The sequence below is a fragment of the Ahaetulla prasina genome, chromosome 5 (genome assembly GCF_028640845.1).
Source record: "Ahaetulla prasina isolate Xishuangbanna chromosome 5, ASM2864084v1, whole genome shotgun sequence".
Lineage (NCBI taxonomy): Eukaryota > Metazoa > Chordata > Lepidosauria > Squamata > Colubridae > Ahaetulla > Ahaetulla prasina.
Genome location: NC_080543.1, coordinates 107797234 through 107814618, shown reverse-complemented (window position 1 = coordinate 107814618; position 17385 = coordinate 107797234). Strand labels below are relative to the sequence as shown.

At 36.6% G+C, this 17385-nt stretch overlaps 1 protein-coding gene across 4 annotated transcripts in view; it reads right to left on the bottom strand.

Annotated features, from left to right (window-relative positions):
• The window catches only part of PCCA (propionyl-CoA carboxylase subunit alpha), a 250707-nt gene that overhangs the window by 48071 nt on the left and 185251 nt on the right, over positions 1–17385 (bottom strand). For all 4 annotated transcript variants that reach the window (XM_058184791.1, XM_058184793.1, XM_058184792.1 and 1 more), the window contains one exon: positions 12694–12747. In XM_058184791.1, coding sequence (XP_058040774.1) covers positions 12694–12747 — 54 coding nt within the window. The remainder of the gene's footprint in view (positions 1–12693; positions 12748–17385) is intronic.

Sequence of the window (17385 nt, the reverse complement as noted above, 5' to 3'; positions counted from 1 at the left end):
AACAGATGGCAAAAGTAATTGTGCCAAAAAAAGAGTACATTTTGCAGATATTAAAAGTTAGGCTGGAAACATAATTGAGCTTTTCATTGTACTGTCACAAATGTACAATAAATAGGAAATCCTCTTAGCTTACTGACATTACTGAAAATAAAGCCTTTGATGCCTAGTTTATATGGTTTTGTCAACACTTACTAAATTTGCATGTTCTGTAATCAAACCAGAAGCTTCCCCTGTAAAATATACAATGTAGGGTTCAGAATATGGCTAACCATATTCAATATAATACTCTAGAATTCTACCGTAGTAGTATTTGGCCTTCAGCATCTAATTTAATTCCACATTAAAAGATTCAGGTACTGATAAACTGGTACCTAATCCATTATACCAAGGCTGTCAAATTCCCGGCCTATAGGCCGGATGTGTTATGTGCTGGCCACGCCCCTGCCCACTTTAGTGATGTCCGATCACTAAAGTCCCGATATGTCACATAAAGCCGTCTTGATGTGAGTTTGATACCCCTGCATTATACTAAGGAGGAACATTGGTGATACTTATGCATCCATGTGTGCTTGTATAGGAAAAAGAGAATTCACAGACATGAATGCAGACTCATCTGACCAATTTTTCCCCTAAGCTTATGATCATACTGGTAATGAACCATACGCACATTCTGATGATCATGAGAGCTGTAATCATTTTAATCTGGAGGACACCTAATAATTTAGGTAACCGAATAAATCATCATCAGATGATTCCTGATGGCCTTTTATTTTTGAATGCTTTTAAAGCAGCTGCAAAATTAATGACCTATTTTAAGTCTAATAATACAGTTTTGGGTTCTAGCATACATGGGCACTAAAGAACATCTTTGTAATTTCACTAGGAACAATATGCCTATGAACAAGCACAGTGCTAAAAAAATTACCTCTGTGATACATTGCTCATTGTTGGTATTCTGCCGTAAAATGTTCACCATCTATATCAGCTAAGCTGGTAGTGACCATTTAAAACACTAATAATAAGTAGAAGATGGAAGAAAAGGAAGCATTTCCAAAAGAAAAGAATCTGAAATTATATTTTAAATAATATAAGAAATTTAACCAAAAAGAACCTGTATTTTAAGGTTTAATTTCTCATAAGTATTACCAAAGTATGCACATGAATAATTGGTCAACAAACGGGGCACTTTTCATCTCACAATTAAATCTATTTGTATTAACATATTTAATAAACCAAAGCCCATTTAAAATCAATAGATGCTTCTTTGTTGGAGTTGTGAGGTGTATTTCTTACTCAGCATGTAATATATATTACATATTCCACTGAACTATACTTCATTTCTTTATTTGTTTGCTGCCCATCTCACTGCAAGGTGACTCTGGATGGGTTACAACATCAGAATAAAAACATAAATATATATACAAGTGTATAAATCACAATAAAATTGTAAGAAATACAAATTATAACTAAAGATGGGGAGGAAAGAAGCAGAATGTTTGATGGGGAGGTGGGAGTTGCTATTAGTCAATCACCCACCTCTACTGTGAAATTCCCCCATTGGGGCACCACACCAACTGGCAGAGCCAGGACTTCAGGCTCTTGTGAAAAGTCAAGAGGACGCCGAGAGCCAATCTCACCTCGCGGCAATATATTCCAAAGGGCTGAGGCCTCAGCAGGCTCTCCTCCTGGATCCCGCTAACTAAAATTCTTGACTAATGGGATCCACAGCATGCCTCCTCTGCCTATCCCATTGGAGTGAGACAATTCTTCAAGTAACCTGGATCCATACCGTGCAGGGTGTTGTAGGTAATAAACAACACCTTGAATTGACCTGTAAGCAAACTGGCAGCCAGTGCAGCTTATGGAACAGTGTTGTAACACCCAAAGACTGCCCACACCATTGCCCTCTGCATCAGTTGAAGCTTCTGAATGATCTTCAAGGGTAGCCCGATGCAGAGCACATTGCAGTAGCTCAAGTGTGAGATGACCAAGGTTCAATGACTGAGGGCAGGGACTTATAATCAGCAGTCTTACAAAATTCTAAGTTAAGGCAAGACACAGTGGAAAAAAAAACTTATACTAATTTGTGACATCAGAAAACTAACCAGGAACGATGCCATCCAGCCTTTCTGTGTTTTCCTGATCACATGCCAAGGTAGGACAAATAATGCATTGGCTTTTCCATTGCCTGTTTCCTCAATTAACAAAGCTGCCAGGTTTGAGAAATGAAATGGCAGCAAATCCATTAAACTTAAATGTAGAAAATCATACCACACTGTATTGAAATAAGGTAAATCTATAGGATATTGTACAGAAGAACATGGACAAATATGTAAAATGTTTCTCCAAGCTATGTTTTTGTCTGATCACTGCCAAAGGGCCAAAGAAATCAACTGGTGATCACTGCACTATGGAGACACTGGTGCTCTTATCAGTTCACATTCTAGAATGGTTTAAGAAAGTGGTTTCCTCTCTTTTATACACATTTTAAATTACTATTCCTAGTTTACTGCATACAAATGTCAACGTGTCACATAAAATGTGGCTGTTATGGCATGCCTCAGTGAATCGAAAAAACTTTATCACAGATTAAGGCTACAAATATTTTCAGAACTGTATTTACATAATTTTATTTCTCTTCTGAAGTATTTCTTATTTATTTATATGATTTATATAGCTGCCTATCTCAACAAGTGGCAGTTACAAGGATTAAAACAGAGAAAACTTGCCACATACAACTCACAAGCATCCAAGGATAACTAATAACCCAGTTCACTACTCTTTTTTTCATCCTCTCACTAGATATCATTTAAAGGTAATTGCTAGAAATTTAGCAATTGCTAAAACTGTCCTGCTAAATGTTTGAATATTTATTTTTTATGCACTAACTTACTAATTGTATTAAAGTACACTTTTGTTCACCATCTTTCTTATTATTGAATTTCTTTGCTGCATTTTCATTAGTTCCTTACTTAGCCCCCTTCACTCAAATAATCAAGCACAGAGTAAGAGAAACAGGAAGGACATTGTACAAATCTATTACTCATACTGCAATCTGTTGTGTTAATCTTTGCTAAATTAGGAGAGGGACTACACGCGTATGATATCCTACGCTAATCAAGACCTATCAAAATTTTCTGCTTTTAAAATTTCTTTTGGAAATCTCTAGGTAACCCAATATTTTTTATAAGCATTTATTGACAGACATAACTTGGAAGCATAAATTGTAATCTATTATTTTAAGTATTTTGGTCCAGCTTTGCCCAAGAGTAAGTACAACTTTTGCTAAAGACTTTTTTTGGATCATAAAAGATACCAGGATAATATCATAAAGACAGATTTTCATGTAGCTGTATAAAAGGTCTCACATGGATTCCCATAAAATGTAGCAATTCATTGAGTTAATATAAATACTAGTTCAAACTAAAAGAGCTTATGTAAGGATCTGGAAGCTCTAATCAGTTCTTCTAATCCAAACAGAACACTTTTATAAATATAAGGTTTGGTTGTGTAAACAGCATGATTGGAGCACCAACCTTGAGGTAGAGGATATGAAGTGGTAATCCTGGTGGATTGAGAGTGTGCAAGGGCCGTGGTGGCTCAGGATGTAAGATAGCCTGTTATTAAAACACAGCTGCTTGCAATTACTGCAGGCTCGAGTCCCAGCAGGCCCAAGGTTGACTCAGCCTTCCATCCTTTATAAGGTAGGTAAAATGAGGACCCAGATTGTTGGGGGGGCAATAAGTTGACTTTGTAAATATACAAATAGAATGAGACTATTGCCTTACACACTGTAAGCCGCCCTGAGTCTTCGGAGAAGGGCGGGATATAAATGTAAATTAAAAAAAAAACTCCAAGGGTAATGTGTAGCATCCTTGACCTCCATTACCGAGTCCATAGATTCATATTTCATATATTCAGTGGACAGCTTCTCCACCAGAAAGTTGTTGATGCTGTTGGCTGAGTCATTTGTTTATTTATTTATTTATTTATTATTCATACTTTTATACCGCCCTATCTCCCTAGGGACTCAGGGCGGTGTACAGCCATATAAAAACACATAAATATACAAAGTAAAACATTAATCTAAAAAACTTATTATATAGGCCGAATATTTAAAATAGAAATATAAATAATAAAACCCGATTTAAAACCAAATTTAAAATTTAAACATTTAAAATTTAAAAAATCTAGTCCAGTCCTGCGCAAATAAATAGATGTGTCTTAAGCTCGCAGCGGAAGGTTCGAAGGTCAGGAAGTTGACGAAGTCCTGGGGGAAGCTCGTTCCAGAGGATGGGAGCCCCCACAGAAAAGGCCCTTCCCCTGGGCCTTTGTTGAAGTGAGAATAGCTCTTTCCCTCAGCCAAGAAGCGCAATCCACTCTAGCCTGATAAATGTTGGGGTATAATCTGTCAGTCAAGCTGATCAGATCTCTACAACATCGCAATGGTTACTTGGAATAGTTATTCTTCCCTCCTCTTCCAAAAGCTTGCTATCACCAATATCAAGTAATAAGTTAGAAAACTCTTCTGCCCTCAAATCACATTTAAGGTGGACACGCATGTTAACTCTCAAGGATAGGACTTTGACATTAGGCCATAAAATGGATGACTTGAGACAGGCCTTGACTTCATCTGCACATGTTCCTCATGGCACAACAGGCAACATCTGTCTGAAGTCACCAGCCAAAAGCACCATAACTCCACCCATAAGACGGTTGCTGCCCCTAATGTCCTGGAGCGTCCTGTTTAGAGCATCAATACCTCCTTTGTGAATCATGGCGCACTCATACCACACGATAACTTTGGCTTCTCAAAGCACCTGAGCCATGTCACTCTGCTTAGAGATGTTACAAAGTGCAGATTCAGAATGATTCAGGTTGAGAGGTAACTTGAAGGCAGAGTGAGCTATCTTGCCTCCGTCGATCAAGGTGGCTGCAATTCCTGAGGAAGCAATGGCAAAGGCGATATTCCTTCCACCCCTAATTTTGGCCAGCAAGAATGTTTTCCAGTGCCACCAGGAGTGTAAAGAAAGAACAACTGCCCAGAATCAGAAGCAATATTGTGCATGATTGTTATTGTAGGTTTTCCTCTATTTTTGATTTAATTTTGAAACATTCACAGCAACTGCTTTGGTCAGCTGAACGGTATTATAAGACAGTTCACTCAAGTATTGATGGTTGCTGACAACGGTTCCTTGCTCTTGTGAAGGTGGTGGAAATCTGAAGTGTAGGAGTGTTTTACCCAACATGGATGTGACAATATCCTCAAGAAGGATAAAGCATTGGTTGTAAACAATTTGGAGGACCAGTTAGTCATTTCCACAATCTCTCTCCATTAGCCATCTAACATCTTCCGCAAGACTATCTCTGTATTTCTCCCACAAGCTTTAAGTGTCAATTTATCAAGCCCGATCACATAGTTTTGTAGCGAAGCACGGGTATCCAGCTAGTATAATTATATTTATAACTGGTGTGACAAATATAGCAAGCTACATTTTTATACTTGTATATGTTTCTTTTTCTCCTTTTTTCTCCTATTTCCTTGTCTTATTTGCTCTTAAAACTTTTAATAAAAATTGAATAGCTAGTCCTCAAAATACAACCATAATGGAGGCTGTCCATTACAATTGTATGAAATAGCAGTCATGTGACCAATCTAATTTTGCAACCTTTTTGCAAAGCAAAAATAGCATTTGTTAAGCAAGCTATTTGGTTTCATGATTCTCTCTTTGTCTATGGAGAGAGTCAAAGACAATTGCAATTGGTATAAGGCCTATTACAAGGGGCAAATGCAGAATTCCCCTTTTAGAACTAAGGTTCCCTGTTCATGCAAACATCGAATTTGAAAAAAAAGAAGTGTCATGTTATCCCTAGCAAGGAGAATCAGGAAAACCACTTGGTTTCATGATTCGCTCTTTGTCCCATAGTGGCATAAAATAAGTGAAATAAAGCAACAACAAAAAAATACACTGAAAATAGCAAATTAATAATCTAGGCTGTATAATGGCCTTCTTTTAAATAAGGAATTCACTAGTACCATAAATAGATTAGATGAAATTACCTGAATTAGAACTTAAGATATAAAAGTTCAGTGTGATAAAGATTGCTAAAACATAAAAGTGTAACTATATGAATAGTACTTATTAGTAAAATTAAAGAGTATAAAGGCTCAAAACAGACCAGCAGAATTGTCCACAAACCCTGTAACAGAAATATCAAAATATCAAACAAATCAATCATCATCAGTGGCTTCTAACAATTTATCTACACTGAAAACCGATGAAACTTTTAAGTATTCTAATGTATATACCTTAAAACATCTGCTTTGCAGGGCTAGTTACCTCCATTCCCTATACTTAATAAAAATAGGAAAATGTGTGGTACAAACAGAGACTTTGTGTATAATTTTCCATGATCTCAGATGACAAAACGTAGCACAAGCTTCATCTTTTGCTAATTAAACGAATCAATTAAGGGACTATTGTTGCAACTGTGTAACTGCTGTTCTATAGTGCCAATAACAACCCCACAGGGAGGTCTTTTACTACATTAAAATGCTGTCCTCCGCAACTCCATCTGATATTATTAGAAACAGTTATTTGCGTCTTGCTGTCATATTAGTAGCAGCAGCAAATTATGGAAATATGCAGACCAGAATGGTCCCAGTATGAGTTCAGGTTTGGTTTCCAGCCTCCAAGGGAACAAATGCTGAAAATTCCAAAGTTCCCCAAAGTTCATTAATGGAACTGATAAATTTACCAGCACAGCAGCTACTTACATGCTAGGTAAGGGTCACACATTTGCATATTTCCCTGCTAAGCTGATACAATTCAACTAGATAAATTATCATATTAAGTTTGCCCTCCTGAGTTAAACTGATGGAGTTCAAAATTGTTTCCAATGGTTGTCATTAATCGCTGTTACATCTGAAATGCTTCCTTTGAAATCTAATTGTGATGTGGTGTCAAGGGTCATATTAATAGCTTTCAAGATGTTAAAATATTGTAAAAACCTGCTTATTTTACTTGTACATTGAAGCGCCAGAGTAATGAGAAATAAAAACTCATCTTTTTATTTTTTTAAAAAACTTTTGTCAATAAAAAGAAAATTTAATTTAAAATGTGAGATTTAAATTACGTTTAACCTCATTTGATTTTGTATCACTGAGATTCATAGTAGAACCGTATAAAAATAAAAGGGAATCTATCATACATTCCAAATATGCCATTTATTTCACCATCCCCAACAACAGAACTTGAAATTCAAATATACTCTTAAACATAATATTACATATATACTATATAATAATATACATAATAGAATCATGTATATATTCAACATGCACACAACCAGCCAATCTGTCTTATGATTTATATGACATACAAGTAAATGTGACAAAGCCTGATTATCACTTCTAGATGAATTGGATGCAGAATACAGGAATAAAAAGCAACCAGACATTTCCCTGTTTTCTCCCTGAAATTCTTCCGAACTATTTATTATCAGCCTGTTTTCAGAGGCACTTATAAAAAGCCTTCTATCTCTTTTGAAGAGAATTGCACAGAAAAAGTGGCAAATGAGAAAATGAGAACATCAGGAATTTACAACTGAAGGTTGTGGCTCCTTAGCTGAAACCAGAATTTTGAGTATTGCTAAGCTGATGAATTCATTTTTCCATCTGCTTCTTGTTCCTGGCAAAGACATAACAGTTCTATGAACAAGCAACTATCTCATATTCTTTAAATTACTATATAGGTTACAGACTGTTGTTTTGAAACATATTAGCTAAGTTCAACTAAATTTATCTGCTATTTTAATAATGCTTAACATTTGATATATGTGCCCATGGCTGAGCCAGTGATTTGCAAGTACATGTTATTGCCAACAATGATATAGTTATTGGTGAAGAGAACAATATACAGTGTGTTGGCAGAGTGCTGTTTTGTCAGAAGCAATGGCTTTAGGTCTATGTTTGTGGAGTATGTTGGGATTTAGTGTTTCAATATCCATAATGGATAAAATGTTAGGGAGATTTCAAGTTTTCTTAGGAGGTCTGTGATGTATCTTATGTACAGTAAGTGACATAAGTTTGGAGGACAGTCAATGAAAACCAATACTCCAACTGTTACAATGATTAAGACAAAGAAACAGCCCAGTTTAGGAATTTCTGAAAAAGTATATAAGAGGAGAACCCTGACTGCTCTTTAGAAGGCCAGATCCTGAAGATGAAACTCAAATACTTTGGCCACCTAATGAAAAGGAAGGACTCACTGGAGAAGAGCCTAATGCTGGGAAAGATTGAGGGCAAAAGAAGAAGGGGATGACAGAGAACGAGGTGGCTGGATGGAGTCACTGAAGCAGTAGGCATGAGCTTAAATGGATTCCAGAGGATGGTAGAAGACAGGAAGGCCTGGAGGAATATTGTTCATGGGGTCGCGATGGGTTGGACACGACTTTGCAACTAACAACAACAACAAGCCTACCCTTAGGATTAGCACTGCTGGTGTTTGTGATCTAGTGATCACAGAAAAGGAAGTGCAGGACCGATTTCACAGACAAAAGCCAGGAAAAGCTCCAGGCCCAGACAAGATAACTCCTTCTTGCTTAAAAGTCTGTGCTGACCAATTGGCTCCCATCTTCACCCATATCTTCAATAAATCACTAGAGATGTGCTATGTTCCTTCTTGCTTCAAACGCTCTACCATCATCTCAGTGCCGAAGAAGCCCACTATCAAGGAACTGAATGACTACAGACCAGTTGCTTTAACATCTGTAGTCATGAAAGCCTTTGAAAGGCTAGTGCTTTCCTACTTGAAAACCATCACGGATCCATTGTTAGACCCCTTGCAATTTGCATATCGAGCAAATAGATCAACAGATGATGCTGTTAATATGGCTCTGCACTACATCTTACAACATCTTGAATCTCCAAAGACCTATGTAAGGGTCCTCTTTGTAGACTTTAGTTCAGCATTCAATACCATCATTCCAGACACTCTTCTAACTAAGCTAAACCAGCTACAAGTACCTGAACAGACTTGTAAGTGGATCACAAGCTTCCTAACAAACAGGAAGCAACAGGTGAAGCTAAGCAGGATCACATCAGATACCTGTACAATTAGCACAGGGGTCCCCCAAGGCTGTGTGCTCTCCCCACTTCTCTTCTCTCTGTATACCAATGACTGCATCTCCAACGATCCATCTGTTAAACTACTGAAGTTCGCAGATGACACAACAGTGATTGGTCTCATTCGAGACAATGACGAATCCGCATATAGACATGAGGTCGAACGACTAGCCTTGTGGTACAATCAAAAAAATCTCAAACTGAACACACTCAAAACTGTAGAAATGGTGGTAGATTTTAGGAGAAACCTTCCATACTTCCACCTCTCACAATACTTGATAACACAGTATCAACAGTAGAAACCTTCAAATTTTTAGGTTCTATCATATCGCAAGATCTAAAATGGACAGCTAACATCAAAAACATCATCAAAAAAGGACAACAAAGACTGTTCTTTCTGCGCCAACTCAGAAAGCTCAAACTGCCCAAGGAGCTACTGATCCAGTTCTACAGAGGAATTATTGAGTCTGTCATTTGCACCTCTATAACTGTCTGGTTTGGTTCTACAACCCAACAAGAAAGACACAGACTTCAGAGGATAATTAGAACTGCAGAAAAAATAATTGCTACCAACCTGCCTTCCATTGAGGACCTGTATACTGCACGAATCAAGAAGAGGGCTGTGAAAATATTTACAGATCCCTCACATCCTGGACATAATCTGTTTCAACTCCTACCATCAAAACGACGCTATAGAGCACTGCATACCAGAACTCTGGAACGAGCTTCCCCCAGGACTTCGCCAACTTCCTGACCTTCGAACCTTTCGCCACGAGCTTAAGACACATCTATTTATTTGCGCAGGACTGGACTAGAATTTTAAATTTTAAATTTGGTTTTAATGGGGTTTTTATTATCTTAGTGTAAAGTTTTAATATTCGGCCTTATTTAATAAGTTTTTTAAATTGATGTTTTATTTTGTATTTATATGTATGTTTTATCAGGCTGTAAACCGCCCTGAGTCCTTCGGGAGATAGGGCGGTATAAAAATGTGATTAAATAAATAAATAAATAAATAAATAAATAAATAAATAAACAACTAGACAAAAGAACAGTTTTTTCCCGAAGGCCATCACTCTGCTGAACAAATAATTCCCTCAACACTGTCAAACTATTTACTAAATCTACACTACTATTAATCTTCTCATCGTTTCCATCACCAATCTCTTTCCACTTATGACTGTATGACTGTAACTTTTTGTTGCTATCATTAAGGGTTAAATTGTACCTTATGACCATCATTTGTGTTGTAAATGTTGTACCTTGATGAAGGTATTTTTTTTTCTTTTTCTTTTATGTATACTGAGAGCATATGCACCAAAACAAATTCCTTGTGTCTCCAATCACACTTGGCCAATAAATTCTATTCTATTCTATTCTATTCTATTCTATAATAATTCTATTCTATTCTATTCTATAATAATTCTATAATGAAACATGTGTAAGAAAACAACCAAGTCATAGAGCACCAAGGACCGCTCAGCTACAAATATTCTTTGTTATTGGCAACATCATCTTTGGCTGTAGTCAGTGCAATAGGTAAATTGTAGAGGATTCTTCATCATCTTTAGAAATGATGTCATAGTTGTTCATTTAATTTAGAACTATGTCTGTATGTGGGCCAGTTCTTTAGTGGGCATCCACTCCATCCAGTGCTAGAGGAGGAAGAGGAGGAGGGGGGTATTATTATGCATGACAATCTGTTCTTGCAGTTATTAGCAAAATTGTATGATATTGGACTTAAAAGTCTTGAAATTTGTTCTGTCACATCTTTGATCCTTGTTTCTGGCAGACAGCCACTTCGCAAGCTGACATGGCTAGACAGCATACATTTGTCTGAATTTCTTACAGTAGTGAGTCACCAATTATCATGACTCTTTTGTTTCTCTTCTTAGAGGGCAAAGATGCATCCTGTCTTCTCTTGAAGGATCTACTACTGTTATGTTTCTGTTCTGCAATGTCTCTTTTCTTTCCTTGAATGATCACAGCCCATTTTATCTGCAAGGCCTCAAATCTATTTATTATTTCTAGCGGAATCTTCTATGTCTCTTGCTTTTGATTGTTGATCTTATTCCTGTATTTGTCTTCCTTATAAAAAGTTGCTTCCACTGCTAGTTTCTGTTGTTTCTGTCCTGTCTTTCAGCTGATAAAATGTCTTTTCTCATCATCTGAAATGTGGCCATACACTACTCCAATCCTTTCACTTTTTCTTTAAGGACAGCTATGAGGTTTGCATTTGGTATAAGTAAATGCTGTTGTTTTCAATCACAAAGACAAATTTACCACACAGTTATGTACTGAAGGTACAGATGCATATCTGTTCTTCACGTTTTCTTCTCAGAGACTACCAGTAGAAAAGGGTTTTATTTCTTCTTGTTCCTTTCTCAGTTCTCAGGACCCTTTAAACTCTCTAACCCTTTAAAACCTGCCTTCCTTATATAAGCCTAACAACTTTGAATACTCAGCAGAAAGCAGTTAGACAACCACCCAAAACTATTTCAATCTGGAGCTATTCAGAAGATTATCCTTTCATCCCATGCACTTTGATAAATAATTCCTCAAAATACACAGCTTGTCATTTTTTTTCTTGCTGTTTACTCTTCTACTTTCAATTGATCTTATGTTTTTGTTCTTAGTATCATTTGCTTTCTGAGTTTCAATTTTTCCTGGTACTATCATAACAAATTGGTACTACCTAGAAATGTTTGTGATGGTTCTTTTTATCATCTGCTGTGATCCAGCAGATTTTGGAGTTTTCACTATCAGTTTGTTGTATCAAAAATCCTATTTATCACTCTTCTGGGTTTAAAAGGTTTATTATAATCCAAGATAAGCATCTGACTAAACTCAGATTTAATTTTTGTTATTATTTAGATTCTAGCTTTATGTAGCGACTTTTTTCTAGATTTCCCACTTTTACTTTTCTCATGACAATGGCAGATAGAAATTCATTTCATATATACCACAGAGAGAGGGGGGGAGGGAGGGAGGGACACACACACACACACACACACACACACACACACACACACACACACACGGGGTGGGGGGGAGAGAGAGAGAGAGAGAATAAAGGCATGCAGAAAAAAGTTTACTGTTTGATTGTGATTCTGTTGGAAAATAGGAATCTGCTTCTTCTCAGCTGCGAATTCAAGTCAGACAAAGGCCTGTTGAAATTCAGAATAACAGAAGGGACATTGGAGGTTCTAATCCAACCCTTTGCTCAAGGAGGAAACCCTATACCATTTCAGACAATTGGCTTTCCAATCTCTTCTTCAAAACCTCCAGTGATGGAGCACCCATAACTTCTAGAGGCAAGCTGTTCCACTGATTAATTGTCCTAGCTGTCAGGAAATTTCTCCTTATTGCTAAACAATAAATGCTCAAAATATGAGGGGAAAGTTTTTCCTCCTTTTAATCAAAATACAACTATTCCTACATAACTAAATAATATAGAAATGTGAAATGAAAACTTACGTTAAATGTATATAAAATGTGAAATGAAAATTGTATGTTAATTTTTAATAAAATGTCTATGAATACCTGGTAAAGTTAGCATTACTCACCACTGTTCCAAGAAACTGAATGCTAAGATTTCCACCAGCATCTCGAGAAAGGCACTAGAAGGAACAGAATAACAATTAGAGTATAGTCTTATCAACAAGAAATTTTCTCCTTAAGAATTCTGACAAATTGCTTATGAAACCAGAGACATTATACACATGTCACTTTCAATGAAACTCACAGATAAAGCAGAAATGCATGTGATACAAGAAAATAAGAGTTATATTAATGTTTGATAGTATTTAGTTTTCACAGCTGAATGGAATGGGCACTGGATTCAGTGCCTTTCAAAAACGGTCTATAATCAGTCAATCAATCAGAATTGACTATAATCAATTCTCTTTCCATCCTTCATTGATCAAATAAGATAGAAATCTTAAATGTCCACATATATTGTCAGAGACTCATATTATTATTTTTTCTATTTGTCTTGCATTTTTGTAAATCTTTCTATTTCTCTTGTTTCCACTTACACAAAGCTCTGCAACAAATTTATTTGAGCTCAATACAGTGGGTTAATTTTTGGCCTATGCAATAGATCTTAATCTCCATTCAACCATAAAATGTACTTAATGATTTGGGACATTGTATGAGAAGAGCCATGTTATTCTATGGTGATAAAAAAAAATCAGAAGGCATCTGGTAGCATCTTTTCCAACTCCCAAATTTAATTAAAAGGCATATGCTTTGGAGAGCTGCAGCTTGCCTCAGCAGATGCACAGATTTAGGGTAAGTGACCGTTAGGCCACTTCTACCATTTTCATCCACAAGCCATTTGATAGTGATTCAGTACTGTCTTTGCTTATGTTTGTGTGAAATGCTACAACTCTTACAGGATCAAATACTGCTTCAAGTCCAATAGAAGAGAACACACATAGCTCAGGGTTGAACTGTAGCATCCTTGGTGCTCTCTGAGCTTGGATTTTTGTTTGCAGACATTTCATTACTCAACTAAGTAACATCATCAGTATAAGTTAAGTGTGGGGTTTGCTCTACGTTTATATATGATAATTTCTCCTGCCAATATTAATGGGAGTGTGGTTTTCTTCTCAGTAGTTCCTTGATTAGGATAGTGTTTTCTGCTTGATTAATTGCCTGCTAATCTAGATGTTGGCTGCTGGGCATTGTTCTGGTCTTTCTTTCTTTCTTAGTTTTTTTATTGTCTTCATTTGAGTAGCATCTAAATGTGGTTTATCTCTATGTGTCTTGATCGTTGATTTGTCTCAATGCCAAACTTCTAAGAATTCCTTAGCCTTTTTTATTTGAAGTTAGCAGTTATGAGGTTTCATTTGACCGTATGTTGTCAGATTAAAGAGTTTTCATCATATCTTCTGACTGCTAGTTGATGTTCATGGAAGCACTCTGCTAGTCTTCTGCCTGTCTGTTGTGTATAGTGGCTGTTACCATCTTTACGTTATATGTTGTAGATGAATCCTGTTTTTTTCTTATTGGACTAAGGAGTCTTATAGATCAGGGGTCTCCAACCTTGGCAACTACAACTTGTAGAGTTCAGCTCCCAGAATTCCTCAGCCCGCATGTGCCGGCTGAGGAATTCTGGGAATTGAAGTCCACAAGTCATAAAGTTGCCACGGTTGGAGACCCCTGTTATAGAGGACTCCTTAGTCTTGGGCTAAGTAACCTTGTAAATGACTTCTGTTTTTCTTCTCATGCTTAAGAAGAGTAATTTACAACATACAATGACAAAGAAGCAGGTAGAAAACAATACCCTAATGAAAGAACTACCAAGGAGAAGATTAAAATTGGGAAACCAAATTAAAATCAGGAAACTATGAGTTCTAGTTCTGCCTTAGGCACAAAAGCCAGGTGGGCACCTTGGGCCACCACTTTTTCTCAGCCCTAGGAAGAAGGCAAAGGCAAGAAAACTATAAGGTCTTTTTCAAGCACTTGCCAAGAATCAACTGCCACTAACTTGAAGGCGCAACAAATAAACAAACAATCAAACAAATCAGGTTTATCCTTCGTCTTTGCTTAGTTTGATCAAAATGTCTATTTTACATTCAGCGGAATAAGGGATACAGAAGGAATAGCAGGTAACATAGGTATTTAATAAGAACACACACATACTCATAGAGATACATATACTATATACTTTAAGATAGCTTTATCATATTACCTAATTTTTTAAAAGCTTCATGAAAGGAATAATTATTGGAAGCATTTCCCTTCGAAACAATTATGGTTGCATTTTAAATAAAAACAACAATATTGCCTTTTCTTTTTTTTTTCCCTTCAATTAATACATTATGTTTTAGCCCTCCAGTCTGTTCGTAAGAAAACAAAGCAGAATGAAACATGCCTGGACGTATTTCAACAAAAATGATTAACAAAATGGAAAATATGGGAAAAATCATACAAAAAACCTGACATTTACATTTGTAAAGGAAACAGGAATATACAGTTTTCCCAACTGCTAGAGGAAACACAATCACAATTCGGAAACTGTAAAGAAGAACAAAGTACCAGGACCTACAATGAAGAATTTATGTGCCAAAACTAACAGATACAAATTAATCAGGAGGTTGTCAAAACTAGTTAAGTGAAGAATATTCTTTAATTTTGAAAAAAAACCTGAGCACTCTTCATCTTTATATCTTTTATATTGGAGAACCACAAATTTCATTATCTGGGGAAAAAATCCACTACTTGAATAGTTGATAATGGAACAAAGGTGAAAGTCAGATGTTTTATTCATCAATATGTAAGAAAAAAGGACAGAACCTGAATATTGTACCTAAGTACTGTAATATGATATTTTCTGACTCAGATGCCATCAAGGTGTGTGTATGAGGGTCCAGATTCCAAACTTTTTAATCTAAAAGGATGAATCTTTTAATTCAGACCAATCTTTATTATTTTTACCCAGAAGAAATAGTATGCATGATATAGGAGGACATAGATTTCAAAATGCATCTGAATATACCAGTAAATGTTTTTTCTTTTAAAACATAATGTATCTAGTCCTTTTATTTTAAAGGTAAATAAATTATAAAAAATATTTATTTATTAAATATACTTTAAGCCATCACAATAGTAAACTTTCATAGGAAAAAGTACAATATAAAACATACCCAGTACAAAAACTAAAAACTCACAGCAATACAATCTATATGCTGCTAAAATTTTATGACTGCAACTGTTAACTGGCTGAAACGCTGCATTATTTTGGAACAAAGGTATGTCAAACTGGCTAATTTATAGAATACGTCAAAAATCTGGAATCCATGACTCCAATGGAATAGAAATTTGGCAAATTTTATGAGATAAAAATTATCATAAAGCATTTTATAATATAATACAAAATGTCATAAAACATTTCCTGTGGTCAACTGCTGATGTTTGCCTGTGATATACACTTCAATACAGGCTACGTTCAAGGCGGAATATCTCCCTGAATTTTTAAAAGTGTGTTAGAAGCTCTGCAATTGTTGAAGGCATTGAGGAATTTGGTAAGGAAGCACCTCTGAAACAATGAGCCAACGTATCATGGGTTGTCTAGTGATACCACCCAATAAAAAATAAATGATAGGAATATCAAATCAAATTGGGAAAAGGCTCTCTGAAATGGCTCAGTCTGCTAGGGCTTTTAGAAGGAGATACTCTTGCTCTCCACAAGAAGGTTGTTCCACAGTGTTGGTGTTACCATGGAACACAGCACCTTCTTGCCTCAACTCCCTCAGTTTTAGCTAACTGAAAGGGGCCTCTGGTGGCGCAACAGGCTAATGCAGCCTATTATTAACAGCAACTGCTTGCAATATTGCAGGTTCAAGTCTCACCAGGCCCAAGGTTGACTCAGCCTTCCATCCTTTATAAGGTAGGTAAAATGAGGACCCAGATTGTTGGGGGGCAATAAGTTGACTTTGTAGATAATATACAAATGGATGAAGACTATTGCTTGACATAGTGTAAGCCATCCTGAGTCTTCGGAGAAGGGCGGGATATAAATGCAAAAAAAAAAAAAAAAAGGTGCCAAGCTCTGAAGGACTTCATAGAACAAAACCCACACTTTAAATTGGAAACAGAAACCAATTGGTAACAAATACAGGGACAGCAAAATCATACTTATGTGCTCCCAAAGGCAGGAGCCCAAAAGGATACAGGCCATTGATTTTGGAACACATATTATTTAAGGGCAGCTCCAAATATAGCTCATTACAGTCAGTCTAGCCAGGTGGTGATAAGGGCATGAGTTACTGTTACTAAGTGCTCTTGGCCCAGGTAAAGTTTCAACTGGCACACCAGTTAGAGTTTGGCCACCGTTTCCATCCGCTGCTCCTGCAGAAGCCATTAATACCAGAAGGGCCCCTAAGTTACAAACCTGCTCCCTAATAGTTAATGCTTGCCTGTCAAGAAGTTAATCCAAGCTACCAAAAGCAATTCTAACTTCTAAGGGTTCTAACTTCCATCCCCTCCCATCCAGATCCCAACAGCTTACAGGAACAACCTTTGAAAAGGGGGTCAATGTCATATTCCCCATGGCTCAAAGTAATGATGTATAAGTGGGTATCATGAGATTTATGATACCCCTCCCCAAACTATTCCATGATCCCTCCCTATGGCTTCAGATAGATGTTAAAAAGCAGGGAGACAAGAACAAGCTCTCCAACATTCCGTAGGTCAGGGGCCACTGAGACAACCTCTCTTGCTTTAGCAAACCAGATGGACAATGTTATTTA